The sequence below is a fragment of the Hippopotamus amphibius genome, chromosome 2 (genome assembly GCF_030028045.1).
Source record: "Hippopotamus amphibius kiboko isolate mHipAmp2 chromosome 2, mHipAmp2.hap2, whole genome shotgun sequence".
NCBI classification, from domain to species: Eukaryota; Metazoa; Chordata; class Mammalia; order Artiodactyla; family Hippopotamidae; genus Hippopotamus; species Hippopotamus amphibius.
The window spans coordinates 208629053-208648728 of record NC_080187.1 but is presented as its reverse complement, the minus strand read 5'-3'; the positions used below and the strand labels follow the sequence as shown (position 1 = coordinate 208648728).

Here is a 19676-nt window from a genome sequence, read left to right as displayed (position 1 = left end):
AGGCGGAGGATGGTGACTATGTGCTGACCACAAGCACTAGAGCCCAGACTGGTTAGAACCAGAGGCTGAGATTCTTGAAACATCACTCTGTTACCTCACCCCCAACCAATCAGAAGAAGGTCCACGAGCTGATCAGCTTCCTATGATCCTTTCCCCTCAGACTGTCTTTAAAAACCCTTGCCTGAAAGTCATGGAGGAGTTCAGGTCTTTGCAGCATAAGCTGCCCATCCTCCTGGCTTGGCTCCTTGCAAAGAAACCCTCACTTTGCTGCAAACGCCTGCTGTCAGAATTTGGCTTTCTGCACCTCAGACACACGAGCCCTTGCTCAGTAACAATACTAGATATTTACACTTATTCATCTAGTTTCTCACAACTCTATCCTATTCTGGGAATATCATCACCCCTATGTCACAGATGTAGCAAACAGTTTATCAGTCAACCAAGAAAAACACTTCTTTCATTCTAGTCCAAGTACTCAGAACATAAAATATATGTTTGCTATTTGACAGTCAAAAGGTAAGTTATCTCCTATTTCTCATACCTCAGAACACTTAACTAAAGCAGGCTACTGGGTAGACTGCTGAGCTGGTGGAGAGCTTGCCTTCTTCATTCATACCCTGTGTGGGTTAGGCCATGTCACCGGATCCTTCAGAGACTGGGGAAGGCAGCATGGTGTAATGCAGATACCTGTGTTGGCCTGTGACTTCTCCCTCTTTCTTCAGTGACCCCCTCACCCCTCCACGTCTTCCTCCTACCTCTGTTACCACTCTACTCAGTTTCCTGTAAGTGATTCCTTCCCTATCCCTCCATCAAATGCTCAAGTTCCCCGTGGTTTTTCATCAACCTTCTCTTTTTATTTTATACTCTCCTTGAGTTAACTTCAGCCACTTCAAAGCTTTCAATTACCAGAGGAGTCACTGAGACTAATTAGGAGCTGATGAATCACAAACCTTTATTTCCAGCCCAGATTTCTCTCCTAAGATTCGGAACATACCCAACTGGTTGTCCAGATGCCCCTCAAATTCAACAGGTGCCTACCTCTCCCACCCCTCCCTCATGCCCTAAGTCTGTCTTCAAACACACAGGTTCACTATCTGGATGAATGAGATCACCATGACCTCACTTCCCAAACCAGTTATCTGGGAGTCATCCAGACCATCCCTCTTTCTTTCTTGTCCACATCTAATCAGTCACCAGTCTTATTAACTCTACATTTTCCCCACTTATCAAATCCTCAAACCAGAGCCCTCCATGATCTAGCCCACTTTGCTTCCCAACCTCATCTCATACCCTTCCCACACTGTCCACACCACACGAATCACAGGTAGCTCCTCCTGAATGCAAAAGGCATCCTTTCACCTAGGCCTTTCAAACAGACCATTCTCTCTGCTCAAACACCTTTCCCAACTCCCTGGTCCTCATCTGCTCCACCTAGACACCACTCTCTTCAGGAAGCCTTCTCTGTCTCCAAAGCTAGATCAAGTGCTCCTTTTTTGTGCTCACAGAACAACTAATGCTTAAGCATATGACAGCATTTCTCACTGCCTGGTAATTCTGAGTCTTTCTTGTCCTCCCCCACCAAACACTGTTTCCTTTTTTCGTTAACTCCACCTTCACCAACTAGCATAGGGTATGGACAGACAGTTGCCATCCCATAAATATTTATTGTATGAAAAACTGGCTTATGAATAAGTAAGCAAATCAGTGAGTGATCTCAGGTCCCAGCTCTACATTTACTAGCTGTGTGACCTTGATAAAGGCATACAATTTGTGCCTCAGTATTCTCAGCTATAAAAATGAGAAAAATAGCTGCCTTGCTCACCTCATAAAGGTGTTAGGAAGATCAAAATCACAGAAGCTGGTATATGGTAAACTTTTTTATAAAGTACTTGAAAAACTTCTTAAAATAGGGCACCAGTGCTACGACGCTTCCACTTCCAAGCAATAGTACATAGAAGAAAAATGACCATAACAATAGGGTGACACAGAAACCACTAAACAAGAACATCGAGATGTTTAGACCAAGTACAGAGGCAGAATTTAACCAATTGTTTACCAAGGCTGAGTCTTTATCCCCTTCTCTTCCCTCAATTACTACAGTACTATAAATAATAAAATAAGTAAAAGGGTACTATAAGGAACATTGTCTGTTTCTCTTTCTGGAAGTTCATCAAGGGCATGGACCATGTCTTGTATTTGTTATTGTCACTTATGGTGGAGGTATTTACCTGGGGTCCATATGGGCCTTGAGAGATCCTCTGAAATTCCTGAACTTCTAGGTGAAATGTCACACTGTGTAACTTTTCTGGGAAAAGAATAAACAACTTTCCTCGCATTTTCAAAAAGGCCCATGTCCCCAAAAATCTAAGAAACTACTGCCATAGAGTGCCTAGCTCTGTGCCTTACACATAATGTCTGCTCCACAAATGTTTAATGGAAGGAGGCAAGCAGGAATTAATACAGACATGGTGGGACTTCCCTGGCAGCGCAGTGGTTAAGAATCCGCCTGCCAATGCAAGGGACACGGGTTCGAGCCCTGATCCTGGAGGACCCCGCGTGCCGCGTAGCAACTAAGCCTGTGCACCACAACTACTGAGCCTGCACTTTAAGGCCCATGAGCCACAACTATTGAGCCCATGTGCCACAACTACTGAAGCCCACACGCCTAGAGCCTGTGCTCTGCAACAAGAGAAGCCACCGAGCTAAGAAGCCCACGCACCACAACGAAGAGTAGCCCCCGTTCACAATAGCTAGAGGAAGCCTGTGCACAGCAATGAAGACCCAATGCAGCCAATAAATAAATAAATAAATTAATTAAAAAAAAATTACAGACGTGGTGACTACGTACTCTTGTTGGCTTACTCAGGGCAAGTCTTACATATCAACTCACATCAAAGCAGGTTTATTTATTATTTTTCTATACATTTATAACAGAAAGGTTTCCTAAATCTCTCCTTAGCATGCCTTCTAACAGACAACATAAACAGTACAGTATGAGGAATACACTTATAAAGAATAAGCATGCTGGCTTTTCCCTACTAATGATAAAATTTTCAAATTCCTGTTTTGTCAATAATGCAAGTATACCCCATTATATGTAGCTCAGTCAGTAATTACAGCAATAATCAATAAACTAACCACCTATTTGCAGTCCATAGTTAATTTATTAGTTTTCCTAGTGAAGAACCCAACAATCTTAACTCTGTCAAATGGTTACAAATTCAATTACAACACTACTCAGATATGCCATCAGTTATACCTAGTTTCAATTATTTCTTATACTTTACATTAAAAGACATCCCCTCTATGACGCTGGCCTCTTAAGAAGCACATGACTGCTCCAATAGTCAAAAACAAAATATGAAGCTAATCTATTTTGAATTCCAAATTAATAACTGTATTTACTTACCTGGCTTCAGGTCCTCCCTTCAGATCCTCGATAACTCATTGCCCCTGACTCGAGGTAACTACAATGTGTATATGCTCTTCCTTAAATGACTCTAGACCAAGGGTTCACATATGGTCATGGACTGATTAGATGATGAGAAAGAAAATCACAATGAAAAGTCTTCAAGTGAATAGGTCAACAGGGAACAACTCTGTGGCCTCTTTACAGGTTAATGTTACTGGACAGATGTATTTATTAGTGATTTTAAAATGAAACAGACAGTAAGTTGGCCAAGTTTAATGATAACACTATTTGTTTTGTACAGTAAAACTGTAAAGGATGTTAGGGGGCTCCAGATGGTCTTAATAGAATAGAGGTTTGGATAGCCAACAGCAGATGAAATTCAACTTGGCTAAGTTTAAGGTAATGCGCGTTGGCAGAAGGAGTTTAAATTTGTATTCAGCGATGGGTCCAAAACTTGCTGGATCCTCTCAGCTGAAGCTTTCACAGTCATCACCATGGCTGAGGCCTTGTCTACAATGACCTTTCACCTGAATTCTAAGTTGTAGCAATTCTGCCATACTTCCAAAGAAGGAGAAGTTTAAACAGCTTCAGGGAACCTACAACTTAAAAAAAACAGGACCATCAGGTCATGCAGACAGCAGGCCAAATGGGACATTCCCTTACAAATGGACTACTTTATTTAGCCAGTTCCAATTATGCTCAATAAAGAGTCAGCCTACTGCTCAAATGCTGTTAAAAAATAAATGAAAAGGCAGTGAGGAATGAGTAAAGAACATATAGGTAACAGAGAAACATATATTAAGAGAGAAACAACTTGTTTTGAAATTTCCAATTACCTCAATTTACACCTTTTTGGACATACTATATACCTAGGTTGATAATTCACTGAATTCCTCTAACTTTACTGTATTATAGCAAATTTATGTTCACGTTTCGGATATATGTAGAAAATACCCCGCTTGTTTCCTGTAAAACTGGCCCTAAGAGAACAAACAGGTTCATCAGGAGCTGCCAACAAGAGCCTAACACCGTGGTTATGCCCCACAGCAGTCCTGCAGCTAGAGGGCCATCATTTCCCCACAAACCACAGCTCCCTGGAAGAGATGCTCCTACCACAGCTGCCAAGGGGCTAGTTGATGTCCTGCATTTTTCTGCCCCCTCATGCCAGCTGCCTCAACATAGGACCCCAGAGGAACCAATCTGTAGGCCACACTAAGCCCTCCACAGAGACGGGCTGGACGGGGAGCACGGCCATGTCAATGACAAAACATCGGTGGTTCAAAGCACCCAGAATGCCTTGGTGCCACCCTGGCTGAGGCCCGCCTGTGCTGTCTCTTCCTTTGCATCCATGGGCAGAAAATAAACTGATGGGAATTTCAGTCTGCCTCTGCTTCTTGCTAGTAGACATGTCCCAAGATATTTCACAAGAGGGCCTGAGTAAGGGGCTACCGCATTCTTATCACTATTTCTAGGGCACCCATATGATCCAGACAACACAGAGAAGAGTTAAAATAATGCGCCTCTGGGAGAGTTTCCTTCTTTGACTCAGATGAAAAAACAAAACAAAACAAAACCTTACTTATAGCTTACAGCATGTCACTATTTGAGTTAAAAAAAAAAAAAAACTACATAATTTCCAGAACTCTTCATTTATTTCATTCAGTTTTCCTGTCTCTTTTCACCGTTTCTCCACCCTGCCAGGAGAGCATCGAGCGTTATCAGTTGTTTGGATGGATCACGTTGAATTAGGGACTAACCACTCACTGAAGACCCAGCTAATTTTGCCACATACAAACTTAAGTTCAAAGTAGGACCTACTTAATATGGAGCATGTTTAAAAGTACCACATGGAAAACGAGCTTCCAATCTCTGCTCTTTGAAGAAAACTTCCTAACAGTAAAGGCCCTGAGGCTATTACGTGTTCAACAACTAAGTGGGCAACCAATTCTGTGGTAAAACTCAGCCAAGTAGGAAGGGCAAAATCTGGAAAACTTCAAAAGCCCACAGGGTATTTGTTTACACTCATTTTCAAACTCAGGTACACTAACATTCTAGTAAATAGCATTATTTTTTGCTATCAGGAAAACACTAGTATTTGCAAAGCTTCTTCAGCAGGATCTCAATAAATACTAAAACAAAAACATTACTTAAAAACAACCAGGAGTAAAGACTGGGAATCTAAGACCTAGGTCTGTGTCCAGGGCTCCCCATTCATTAGCAATGTGACCTCAAACTGAATCTGATCTCATTCAGCCTCAGATTCCTTATCTGTAAAATGAGACAGTTGGATAAGACCTCTAAGGTTCCCCTCCTATTCTACTTGAGCAACTATGATTTTTGAGGCAATCTCCAAGTTATGCATACTAGGATAAAGCCAATCATATCCCAATTTACAAAGTGCTACAGAGGTCAAAAAATATTTTCCCTCATGGTACCCAGCATCTAACAAGGTACACTATGGTCAAGTATACCAAAGGGAATACTTACACTCCAATAAAACACAAGGTCTCTGCCATAATGGGAGGCATTACAGTTAAACTCATCCCATACTCTTCCTGCAATGTGGAAAAATGGTATAAAGAGAGAAAACGGGCAAAATGAAGAAAATTATTCTTATTAATACTGTGCTCTATTCACACAAGCCTCTCAGTATTGAGAGAACTAGGTGTAACAAATCTTTTACTAGCCACAGGATTTAGCAGAAACAAATATGAGTCCATTTACAAAAGCAGGATGTACTGCCGAGTTTCTTGATGAAAGGTCACCTAAAAACAGAGGTTAACATTAAAACAACCTCCTCCTATAACTGGGTCTCAATGATAAATAAAGCTTATAATGAATCAATAAATAAGGCCCAGCTCTGTTGTTGTTCGATGCTGTAAGGAAATGAGGGCAGCACTACCAGACAACAAATACAAAAACATGGAAAGAGAAAAGCCATATACTATCTTCAATCTTTCCAGAAAATAAGAGGGGAAAACAAGAGCAACAAAAAAATTTAAACTACTTTAAGGGAATATTTAACGGGGTCCTTTAAATAATTAGCAATGATCAGGTATTTAGTTTTCAGAATATGTAGGTTGGGTGTATTTTTTTTTCTAATAAAGCATTTCAAATTCTAATTAAAAAAATACTTTATGGAGAAATTAAAAAGATACAATAGTGTCAGAGGAAAAGCCATGATCCCAGAAGTGGAATATTCTAACAACATAACTTACAAGAAACTACGCCATAAAAACAGATTGTTGATTAACACAAACTCATAACAAAACGCAGAGAGCGATCACAATGGTGCTGTAATAACACTTGGCTGCTGAATTCTCTCAATACATTAAATATCTCCTTGGAGACCAAATTACTTTACATTTTCTTAAAAGACAATTTATTACAGCTTTGTTTTCTTCTCATTATCTCTTAAAAATATATCTAATGAAGAAAAGAATACAACTTCCAAATAAGTTACATAAAATGGTACTGTGTGACAACCGACTTTGGTTTAATATGTTGGTTATTATTTAACAGCACACAACAACCTATTGTCATGACAAATCCTTACCACAATGCGACACGCCACGCGTCACATGTATCAAAAACCACTGTATGCCGTTACTATGGCGTACATAAAATTAACAGCCTAAGGCTGCTAGCAATTTAAATAATTGATAAGTTTTCAATTAAAAAGGCAACATTTTCAGGTCTAATACAAAAATCTATTTAAATTACTGATAAAAACTTACGCTTCTGTTGGCCCAAAGCCAGAAAATGCTTACACCCAAGGAGGGGGGGAAAGTAATTCTGCAAGGTTTAGCTCAGACACTGCAGTTGTTTTAAAAGAATGACTATAGGATTTATGGTAAAAATATGTCTAGTTCTGCCTTCCTCAAAGGGTTTAATGGTTTTTAAAGATATACTAAGGTGACTGCAAATTTATTGAATTTCACATGAAAAACACAGCTTTTGTTTTTTCTTTTTCTTTTTTTTTTTTACAGTAAACATGTGGTCATCTGTCAATATCTTCCCTATCCCATCACTCAAATCCTGGAATCCAAATTTTTCAAAGCCAAACTGAACCTAAAAAATAAAGACCAATGCAGGTTTTTAATAACATGTTGGCAACTATGGACTATCAACCAAAATCTATTGTGAGGTTAAGTCTAAATTGTTCTCTTTATGGAAAAACTGTAACTCAAAGGAATTTCAACCATAAGAACCAAGACAGATCAAAATGACAGCCAAGCAATCTTGTTTGTGTTTCTGAGACAGAGATTCCCCTACTCTTTACTCTTAAACTGTTTATTCAGAGCCTGACTCTACATAAACAAAAGTATGTGATGTAGGGGCTGCCTCAAGAGATAAGAGGAAAAGGAAATCCACTTAGGTTTTAAATAACTTAAAACTTGTTATCTCTCTCAGGGATATTTTCATTTTCATTTTAAAATAATTCACTCCACTATTCACAATTAAGACAGTGGAGCTCTACCTTGGGGCCTCAGGTTCTCATCTATAAATATTAAGTGAATTAATGAGAAAACTTGGACCTGATCATCTAGATCCCATTCTATGGACCTCTGTCATTTCACAGAAAAAAGTTTTCACCATCCATAGCAAATTAACAAAAATGAGAAAAATGTAGTAAGTGTTCCATAAAACTAAATTTACTCACTTTAATGACCATCTTTACTTTGAGATTAGTACTGCCCACTGTTTTAATCTTTAAATGACTCCCACTATTTTTCCTTAATAAAAAAGAAATAATGGTTAATGGTAGATAGTTTTTATTAGTTTATTTATTTTATTAATGTTTTTATTTGGCAAAATTAAAGTTACCATGCCTATGTCTGTCCCTCAATCTAAAAGTGAAAAATTGATTAGTTCATGAAATCCAAATATTTGGGGATCAATAAGCTAGATGAGCTCCCTTCAAACTAAAAAATGGCTCAAGAAATCTCAGGGACTATAAGTTTAAGAACAATAATATAACTCTAATATTTTACAATAATGCAAAAATAAACACTGCTTTTGAGAAAATAAGCATGTCATAAGAAATATTTGCTACAGATATCTCAACTAAGGTATTATATAAACACAAATCATTCGGAATGTAATAATGGTGATGACATGTTAAAAAAGAGACAACAAGCCCAAAATGGAGTCACCTGTGCTAAGCCCAAGTTACCAAACTAAGACTTAAAGAACCTAACCTAATTACAGTTTCAGCCTCTCCCAGGAATAAAATCTTAACCAGTCAGTCTGGAATTTCCTGGAATTAGCATTAGTCACGTAATCCACCTGATAGATCCCTACTGTCCCCCAAAGGAAGATGACCTAGCTGAAGCCATCAGCTCTTAGCTAAAATAACTTCCTTGTCCTGCCTCCTGCCTACAGAAGTCTTTAGAGTGCCTTTCTGTCTGCTGGATGGGATGCTGCCCACTTCATGAATCACTGAATAAGGCCAATAAGATCTTTTAAAATTTACTCAGTTGAATTTCATTTTTTAACACACAGAAAGATCCCAGTGCTAATGTGCAAGAAGGTGGAGGGGAAAGAAACAGTATAAAACAGTAAAGGAGCATGGGCCTTGGCAAAAGGAGAAGCTGAACTTACTTTCCACATTTACATTCATGCTAGCTATAAGACCTTGGGCATGTCTCTTAACCACAGCTGCCTCATCTGAAAGATAGGGATGATAATATCTACTTTACAGAGTGATTATTAAAATCAAAGGAAATTAAATACCTGAAGCATCTAGTGTACGGTGGGCACTTAGAAATGGAAATGCTTATTATTATCAGTTATGATCACATGCAATGACATTTCTCAAAGAGTACCATTTGTTAGATTTTCCCAAACGAACATTTTTGAAAACACACCTTTTTGTGTGGTTATGTCAGAGACATAATGGAAGTACACTGATGTCAGTAATGTACTCTCTGTAGTGGATGTATGTGAAAAAACTGGAATCCATCTGTGTGTGTGTGTGTTTTCTAAAAACAAGCATGTCACATTCTCAGGAGAGTTAGCCAGTCTATCAATACTAGTGCTAGACCTTTCAGCAGACAATCCTACTCTGCCTTTCAAGGTACTGATGAGCCCTGCTCTAAATTCTCAGGGCACAAAGACTCTCAAATAAGTTAATGGGAAGTCAATGGGAAATTGACTTTTCCTGCTCTGTGCTTGTCTGAATGCAACGCTCTGTTAATCATGCCATCCTTCTTGTTCTCTTTCCTCCTACCCTAAATTAAAACTATTGGCGGAAACCCATACAGATATTTTACAGTTTTCATTACAATGAAGCAATATCCTGGTTAAAGCTGAGGTCTATCAAAAACCTACAACCTAACCGTTGGCTAAGATTAGAGTATCACTGAAAAGCAAAGGCCCTGATTCCATCATTTCCACCATAATACCACTTTGCATTTGTATAGAAGTTTTAACTTTTCAAAGGGCTTTCACATCTATTATCCCATTTGGTCATCACAATGACCCTGTGCAGTAGAAAGGACAAGTATTATTATCCACAATTGACAGATGAGGCAACTACAGCACAGAAAGGTTAAATGTTTTGCCTAAGGCCAGGAAGCAAGAGGAGAGCAGTGGTCTCCTTACTTCCAGTCCAGTGCTCTTTTCACCAGACCGCTAGAGAAGGTTTTGTACACTGACTGCAAACTCAGAAAAAATAAAATGAAGAAGAGAAAATAAAATGAAATAAGAGAAAAGAACAAATCAGGGCTCAGGGAAGCTATGTCTCTTTATTGTAGTTGAATTATTCAAGCTTAGTGTTAAAGTCTTAGAAATAGATCCTTTTTTCTTGTTTATCTACTTCAGTCCTGAGACAAACGTTAATGCAAATTTTCACTGAAATTTGAAACACAAAAGAAAAGTCATTTTGTGATATATTCAAATCACTTAGATTCAGTAAGTAACCCAGTAGTTCATTTTGGGGTGGGGTGGTTAGTGCATAAAATAACTAAGAGTACATCTTTAAATCATGTATCCATATTAAGCCTGCAGCTACATTATAACTATAGTCTGTTTGGAAGGGTGAAAGAGATCTCCAGTTGAAAGTAGATTTTGAAAAATTTTTTAGAGCCCAGGGGTTCATTTTTAATGAGCCGTTACTTTAAGTACTGCATAAAAAATACAGGAAATTGATAGTGCATTTACTCTGCACCATACCTAATGCAAAAGCCATTAAGATGCATTATTCTTAATGTTCATGATATGATCAGTAAGTGTCTTTTGAAAAGAATGCCCTTAACTTTCACGTAAGGAATCTTTAAAAACCTTATATATTATATAGAAAAATGTTACAGCAACTGTGATTTACTTTTATATTTTCACTATGCCAAGAAACAGCATCCTCAATTACATTAACATTTTAAAAACAGTCCTCATTTATAATATACTTACATATGACAGCATTGCCTTCATTTCTTCATCGCTTCTCACTGTAATTCGATCACCATCTTCATCTTCATCTGTTTAAAAAAGCAACACAATGCAAGTGATAAGATTTGCATTTTTTAATGTACAAAAACCATGTTAGCTAGGAACATAATACAATTGGTTTGTACACTTGATATCCAAATCCTCGGCACCATATTTTGTGGATGTTGAGGTTACTGGTTTGTTGTTTTGGTCTTCTGTTCAGAATACAACGAGAATCAATAAAGAACTAAAAATTTTAGGGACAGTTAAAAATTAAAATATTGCTCATGTGATTCATGACATGCATCTAAGTTAAAGTAAATATAGGGACTTCCTTGGTGGTCCAGTGGTTAAGACTCGGTGCTTCCTCTACAGGGGCACAGGTTTGATCCCTGGTCGGGAAATTAAAAATCCCACATGCTGCGTGGCATGGCCAAATAAATAAATAAATAGAAATTTTAAAGATAAAGTAAATATAACTGGAGTATGCCGGAACAAGTTTGGTTTGCAGAACTTTAAAAACCAAAGAAAGGACAATCTTATTCAACTATTAGTACTTCTTCCTTTCCCACACAGCACCCCATCCCTCTATTTCTCCATTCTCCTCTCTCCCAGGCAACGTCATGTCATAATAGCATAATAAAAATGGCTAACATTGACTGAACACTACTGTACACAAGGCACTGTGATTTATGCTCCACACCCCCTTAAAAGCCTCACAACGATTCCATGATGTGGACAATATGACTCAACTACTATCTTGCAAAGCAACTCTAAAACAGTTCTCCTCATAACCCACTTGATCTCGTAGCTCTCCTTCTCTTTCTGAACTGTTTCATTTGCACTGGGTGCTCTCTGACCATAGTAAGCTTCAAATTGTGATTCGTACTACTATGAAATAATTTAATGGTCTGAAAACTAGAGGATAATGAGACTTCACAAAACATTTAACCAGAATGGATATATCTGAGTAAGTGGATCATCAAAGTAGCCACATCCAGAAAAATGTACTTATTTCACTGATCCTTCTCTTATTTAAAATAGTCTTGAAATATGTCTTCAAAACTGCTTTAAGAACCTGAAGATAAACCAAGTGAAAATATCAGATCTCATTTTCAGCCCAGAATGGAACTGTCCATCTGATCACTATCTGCCAGGCAGGACCCAGAAGGGTCTTTTTGGCTATTTCTAGGTATTTAGTTAGCTTCTTCATCCTTCTAAAGATAAAGATCTGTCAACAGGAGAACAGTATATGCGGCAGACTTTAAATGCACAGTTGAAAGAAAAATGCCAAAAACCTTTTGAGCAATGGCAGCATTGCTGGAAGACGTACACAGCCTCCCAGGGGGACAACTTGGAAGGGGCAAGCTCTCTCTCATTTGGATGCCTCAGCTCTAGTGCGCTTATTAAACTGAGTTATTATTTTTTGGTCACTCTTGGGCATCTAATTGTCAATTTGATCAGATGCAGAGAACCTGATCTCAGGCCTGGAGAACGAGACAAATCTTTCATCATAAAGAGAATAAGCTAGCACAACATGTTCTGGGGACTCTTACTTGAAAACACAGGGGGAGTTCAGTTCAGCACCTGGATCTTAGCCCACCGCACCTCAGCAGGCCTTCCCTCCTGTCCAGCCACAGTTTTTAAGATATCCCCCTGTTTGGTGACTACGCCACGGGAACCTAGGAGGGAGCCTGTATTCCCTCCTAATTAGCCTATTTCAGAGCAAAATGCTACCTTCTTTTTCTCCCCCACAGCGAATAGCAATCTGACAGCATGAAGCAAAGCAGCACTTGAGCCTGTCCTGCTCAGTGACCAAGCCAACAGCTCTCACTGGGGTTTTCTCTCCAAAGTAATTGTGTCTGGATCCTAGATACAGGTTCACTCCTGCAGAGTTCCCCAACTCCATGTAAATCAGTATCATCAAGTCACACTGTCTGATTACCTACATAGCTAGGCGCTGTCACAGTCACCACTGGTATTATCTACCAAGAGTTGCCTATTTTCAGTATAAAAGGCACACAGTGGTCACTATCAGTAACAAAGAAGGCACATTCTTAGGGAGGTTACACATATAAAGGACTACACAGAAATCTAGCATTTTCCTTCCTTACTTTTTCTTTTTTTTTTTTTAAAGCTACAGACTCTAGAGCCAAACTGGGAGAGAAATGACATTCTAATTTTGGAAACAGAAGGAGTTTCTACATAGAAACTAGTATTTTCAAGATTAAGTCAAAAAGCTGTCATACAAATGCAGGAAACAAAGGGGGAAAAGCAGATATTGTATAAAGGAATATAATGTTACATATTACCACACATGAAAGCACTTTACATTTTTTATTTTAAAAATCAAGTCAAATTCTCAGTTTGGATGTGGACTAAAGTGATTGCTCTTGACGAAGTCCTGAACTTGGTAAAATTTCCAGTCTGAACAAAAAGAGATTTTTGTAAACCTCATCTCTACACCATAGCTAGCTATAGAGATGGTGGCTACCAAGGGAGAGATTATATTCAAATTTCAACATACACAAGGCCTCAATAAAGGTATTGCTCACATTGAATGGGGAAGTGCTTGGAGTTCAATAAAACAGATGAAAAACCTTTTTATGATTTGTAAAGAGAAGGCACAGATTCCAAAAAAAAAAAAAACATTTAAATCTGTCTCTCTAAAACAGTAACAACAACAACAACAAAAAGAAATCTCTAAGCTCTCAAAGTCAGAGCTTGAACCTTTAAGCCTACTTAAAACGAACGATTCTGGAATTCTAAAATTCTATGAAATCTCTGAGGGATTATTTCAGTTCCCAGAAATAATCTGGTAACTGTGAGGGAAGTCAGTTACCAGAATAATTTCTTACATAGCAGTTCCACAGAAAGCAGCTATGAAACACTAAAGGGCACTTTGCTTTAAGTGGACAGAAAACTGAGGACAAAAGGCCAGAACAGCTTTTGATGCAAACCTAAAGTGTTGGAGCTGTCCCATAAGGAGACAAGGCAAGTTGAAAGAGTTATTCTAATAAAGTCTGAGGATAAAATCAGGTTTATATGACACAGTGATTACTAATCCTTGTGGATTAATAAGAGCCTCCATTTTATGTAGGTACTGCTTTCCTTTACAGATTGCTCTTTGGAGGACTGTCTGCTTCACTTTTTAATATTTATAACTAGTAGTTTTAATGAAGACTCCGTGTTCTTGTCAGAAAGGAGACTGAGTTGGAAAAGTAATCACACATAAGAGAAGACTAATACTTCTGGCCCAAAGGCAAAATCCAAGCCATCAGACCCCCTGATGGCAACCCAGGAACAAACCACTGGCCTTGACATTTAAAATGAAAAAGACACTTCTTTCCAGAGACAATGAATTCCAAGGAAGACATACAAATGGCCAACACATACATGAAAAGGTGCTCCACATCTCTAATCATCAGGGAAATGCAAATCAAAACCTCAGTGAGGTATCACCTCACACCTGTTACATGGGTACCACCAAAAAGACAAGAGAAAACAAGTGTTGGTGAGGATGTGGAGAAAAAGAGAACCCTTCTGTACAGTATGTGGGAATGTAAATTGATACAACCACCACAGAAAACGGTATGTGATTCCTTGAAAAATTAAAACCACAACTACCATATGATCCAGCAATCATACTTCTGGGTCTATAGCCAAAGAAATTGAAATAACAATCTCACAGAGATATCTACACTCCAATATTCATTGCATCATTATTCACAACAGCCAAGATATGTAAACAACTCAAGTCTCCATCAATGATGAATGGATAAAGATGTACACACACACACACACACACACACACACACACAAATATTATTCAGCCATGAAAAAGATGGACATCCTTCCATTTGTGACAAAAAGGACAAACCTTGAGGGCATTAAGCTAAGTGAAAAAAGAGAAAGACAAATACTGTATGATATCACTTATATGTGGAATCTAAAAAACCCAAACTTGGGGTTACCAGGGGCTGGAGAGTGGGGAAATAGGGAGATATCTGTCAAAAGGTATAAACTTCCAGTTATAAGATTAACAAAGTCTGGGGATCTAATGTACAGCATGGTGATTATAGCTAATAATACTGTATTACAAACTTGAACATTGTTAATAGATCTTAAATGTACTCACCACAAAAAAGAAATGGTAATTATGTGTCAGGATGGACATGTTAGCTAATACTATGGTGGTAATCATTGTGCAATATATAACGAGCAAATCAACATGTTACACACCCTAAACTTACACAATGTTATGCGGTCAATTATATCTCAATAAAGCTGGAAGAGGGACTTCCCTGATGGCACAGTGGGTAAGACTCCATGCTCCCAATGCAGGGGCCCAGGTTCAATCCCTGGTCAGGGAACGAGATCCCACACGCATGCCACAACTAAAAGTTCGCATGCCACAACTAAGGAGCCGTGAGCCACAACTAAGGAGCTGGTGAACTGCAACTAAGGAGCCCACTTGCTGCAACCAAGACCCCAAGCAACCAAATTAAATAATTAATTAATTAAATTTTTAAATAAAATTTAAATACAATAATTAAAGCTGGAAAAAAATTTTAAATAGACAATGAATTGAGAGGAATGAGAAGTTAGTGAAGGGGAAGAAAGTAGAAATAACATACCAAGCAATTTAGTACAACAATAACTTAAAATACTTTTCTGAATAAAAAGCTGGATATACACAGTCAGCCCATCTAGCAAAGACTCTAGATGGGCCTATCAAACTGCATTAGCTATAAAAACTACACTAACTGGAACCATAAATGATAAAAAAAACTTACCAAAATGGCACAAAGAGTTTCAAAGGTATAAATATGTTGAAGGACACTAGAAAGCCATGGCACTAAGCAGAGAGAAGTAGAAAAAAATAATTTGAACTTTTTGTCTTACACGTGGAGGTTCTTTGCCATCTGACCAAAAAAGCATTACTAGATATGACCAAGAAGTGGGGGAGGGGGAGCACCCTGATACACTGGTTCACAAAGAATTCCAGGCTTCTCTAGTTGCCTGGAGCATAGTAATATGATTTTCCAGCACATTAGGGAAGCAAAAGTAGAACCAGAAAGTCTATGTACTGGCTGGATTTTGTTAATGTCACTTAAAATGGAGGAAAAAATCCTAGCAAGATACCAAATAGAGTGCAGCAGATGGTAAACAAATATTATGAAGCAATCTTCACAAAACCTGCAGTGTGTCACAAATATACAAAATGGCAGAGTTTGGGAAAAGAGAATCATAACAGGCCATATGTTGTTAGCGATTTTATTTGAAGCAACATGCAATCCAAAAGAGAAACCAAGAGGAGGAACATAAAGGCCCAATGGAGGAGAGGCAGCCTCAGGTAAGGGGCGGTCAGAATGGCAAGCAGAGTGCCTACTGACTAAACAGCACAAAAACAGCAGACTCTGGGGTGCTCTCAGCCAAACAGCACCCACTGCATTGGCAGGGCTCAAGTGGGCTTTCGAGAAAAACAATTTAGCTTCTACCAAAAGCAACAGAAAGTTAAGGCAATACTGTATTTTATATGTCATTTGTCATATTACTTCAGTGTCAGGTCAGAAGAGTCAATCAGAACTACAGCAAAGGCATTTTTCTAAGGCAAGAGGAAAGAAATGAAAACATAATTGTAGAGGTTAAAAAAGACATCAACAGGAAATTACCAGAAAAGCTGTCAAGTTTGAACCTTCTCAGGTGTGGAACCTAAGATCTGGTTGGGACTACAGGCCATAGTTTTTAAGGCTAAATCTTCATATCCATGAGCTGTAATTTAGCTCCATGCCTCCCATCTCCTGACTTCTTCTTTACTTCTTTGCTTCCTTTTTCTTTCCAAAAAATATTCAAGTGCCCACTATGTATCAGGCAATATTTGGGACACTGGGTTAATAACAGTGGGAAAAGAAAACCCCTGCCCTCATGCAGTTTACACTCCATTTGAAAGAGACTGAGAGGGATGAGGGAGTGAACCATGAATGTTCCAGGCAGAGGGAATAGCTCATGCTAAGGCCCTGTGGCAGAAGAATGCCTGGCATGCTTGAGAGACTGAAAGAAAGCCAGAGTAGCTGGAACAGACTGAGAATAAGATGGGGGAGAGAGACGAGTTCAGAGAAGTAATGGTGGGGCAGAGCTGGGGGAAGACAAGAAACGGCAGGGCCTTGTAGAGCATGTTAAAGACTTGACTTTCACTCCTGAGTGAGAGGGAAACCACTGGGGGGTCTTAAGTATAGTGATCTCATTAAACTTCTATGTTTAGCCAAAGGATCACTTTGGCTGCTGTGCTGAAAAAGGCTATGTGGAGGCAAAGCAGAAAAAGGGAGACAAGTTAGGGTACCACTAGTCCTAGTCTAGGTATGAGATGATGATGGTGGCCTAAAACAAGTTGAGGTTTTGAGCAGTCGTCACATGCTGGATATAATTTAAAGGTAGAGCCAATAGGATTTGCTTGTCCTTATTACTTCATTCCTTCAATCATCTATGCATTCCAGAAATACAAATTGAGACTCTACTATGTGCCAGGTACTATGCTGTGTTTCCAGTAATTCAAAAATGAGCAGCACTCTTTCTACTGCCCTCAAGCTATTAGACTGGTGCTTGGGTGAAGAACTTAAATGTCTTAATTCTCATGTAAAACAGCCAGACTACTAATACCTACTACTAAATAATAATAACTAGTAAGACTACTAATACCTACTACTACTACTAACTATTCTCATAAGACTAAAAAAGATTTGGACTTTTTGCATCGATGATATTTCAAAACAAAATGTCAATAAATTAAAGCTCTCTTCAAATTGTCTCAAATTCTAAGGATACACAATTAATTCCTACACCTTAATTTTTAGACTCAGTGTACATCTGTAGTGAATTACAATTTTTCATTAACCTATCCAGTTTTTCTTATAAGCAATCAATTATCTTTTACATATGCTATACTGTAAGAAAATAAAACTTCATTTTTCCCAGGATTTTTCCAGAAATTCATAAAACAACCGAAAAGGAATCTATTCAATGAAAAGTGAGTATAAAATGGTCACAGTTAAAGAAAAACAAAACAAATATTTATACTATAGTCATATTTTCTGAAACAAAACTCAGACACATGGTTTGACTAGTGTGAAGATACTTACAAGGGCTACAGATCTGTATACGTGATGTCAGAGTATCATGGAAAAGTGGGGCCATATGGTATTTATAGGTGTAAGTCAGCATTTGTCTACATAGACTTAAAGCACATCTTTCAAGTCAACAGTAAGATTTTACTGTCCAGCAACACCAGCCCAACAGTAATTTTACAGCAGTAACTTGTCTACAGAAAATCCAGGGAGAGGAACACATGTAACAGACATGCACAGGAAACTCATGAGTGAGCACATCACCTCATGTGTTGGTGTACTCATTAATCTATTAATAAAATTGTGAAAATCAGCAGGGATCTTTGGGCCTATATGAATGCCAAGCTCCTACAGTACACGTAGGGTCCACGCATGCAAACATACAAGATTTTTTATGGTTATGGAATTCAGCTTCATCTCAGAAGTGTTCTCACATCTGCAAAAAGACAAATTATTCAATAACCAGGGTGAATCCACTGTCTATCTGCTTGAGAAATAAAGTTGGATTGCCACCTGACTCCTCCTTTTACCAAAATAAACTGAAGATGGGGCAAAAGTTAAAAAAAAAAAAACAGCAACTTTTGCCTTTGTAATAAAAACACATGCTGTTTTATAAAAAAAAAAAAAACACATGAATACACATAAAAACGTACATATTTATATACATATCTAATGTGTGTGTATTTAAACCCTATTAAAGTATAAAGAAAAAAGAATATGAATGTTTTTTCAACATCCTGGAAAGTGGAGGACCTTTCTAAGCATGACATAAATCCAGAAGTCACAAAATATGACAAATTGGACCATGTAAAAACTTTAAACCTGTCCATGGAAAAAAAGAGAAAAAAAAGATCAAAACAAGCTGAAAGGAAACCAATAAACTAAACAAAAATATTTACAACATCTAAGACAAAGGGCCAATTTTCTTAATACTGGAAAGCTCTTAAATCAATTAGAAAAAGAAAACCTAACAGAAAAATGGGCAAAGGTGATAAATAGTTCACAGAAATTAAATACAAATGACCAAAATAAAAAGATGGTCAAGCTCATTATAACTGAAGAAATACAAAATAAAAAAATAATATAATCTTTTTCACATATCAAATTGACATTGACTAAAAAGTTTATTGGACCCAGAGTTGGTGAGGGTAGAAGATATGGGCAGTCTCAAACATTGTTGGTGGGAGTGCAAACTGGCTCTACCTCTTAAAGAACAACATGGAAATAGCTATCAAAATTAAAATATGGGTACTCTTCGTCTCAATAGCTCCAAATCCTAGGAATTTATCCTACAAATATATTTCTACAATGTGGAAAGCCATAAGAGGCAATGCTGTTTGACTGCAGCACTTTTTCTAATACTACTTAAAAACTGGTAACATCCTAAATATAAAACTGGTCCATCAACAGGTTAAATAAAGTCATACCCATAAAATTAAGTATAATGTTATTATCTAAAAGAATGAAGTTGATTTGTACACAGTGATTAAGGTGGGGGCAGTGGAAACCAGTTGCAATATAGTATATATTATATACGAGAAAATTTCTGGAAAGATACACAAGAAACTGTTAATTAACTAGGGAATTGGGGAAATGGGGACTTATACATTTTGCTTTATTTTGATACTGCTTGAATTTTTTTTAAAGATCATCTATACCTTCTTAACTCAAAAAAACAAAACAAAACAAAACAAAAAAACCCCCACACACTA

General features: G+C 37.9%; 1 protein-coding gene across 17 annotated transcripts in view; it reads right to left on the bottom strand.

Annotated features, from left to right (window-relative positions):
* MAP2K5 (mitogen-activated protein kinase kinase 5) overlaps positions 1–19676 on the bottom strand; it is a 262400-nt gene that overhangs the window by 224902 nt on the left and 17822 nt on the right. For all 17 annotated transcript variants that reach the window (XM_057723002.1, XM_057723012.1, XM_057723013.1 and 14 more), the window contains one exon: positions 10823–10890. In XM_057723002.1, the coding sequence (XP_057578985.1) occupies positions 10823–10890 (68 nt within the window). The remainder of the gene's footprint in view (positions 1–10822; positions 10891–19676) is intronic.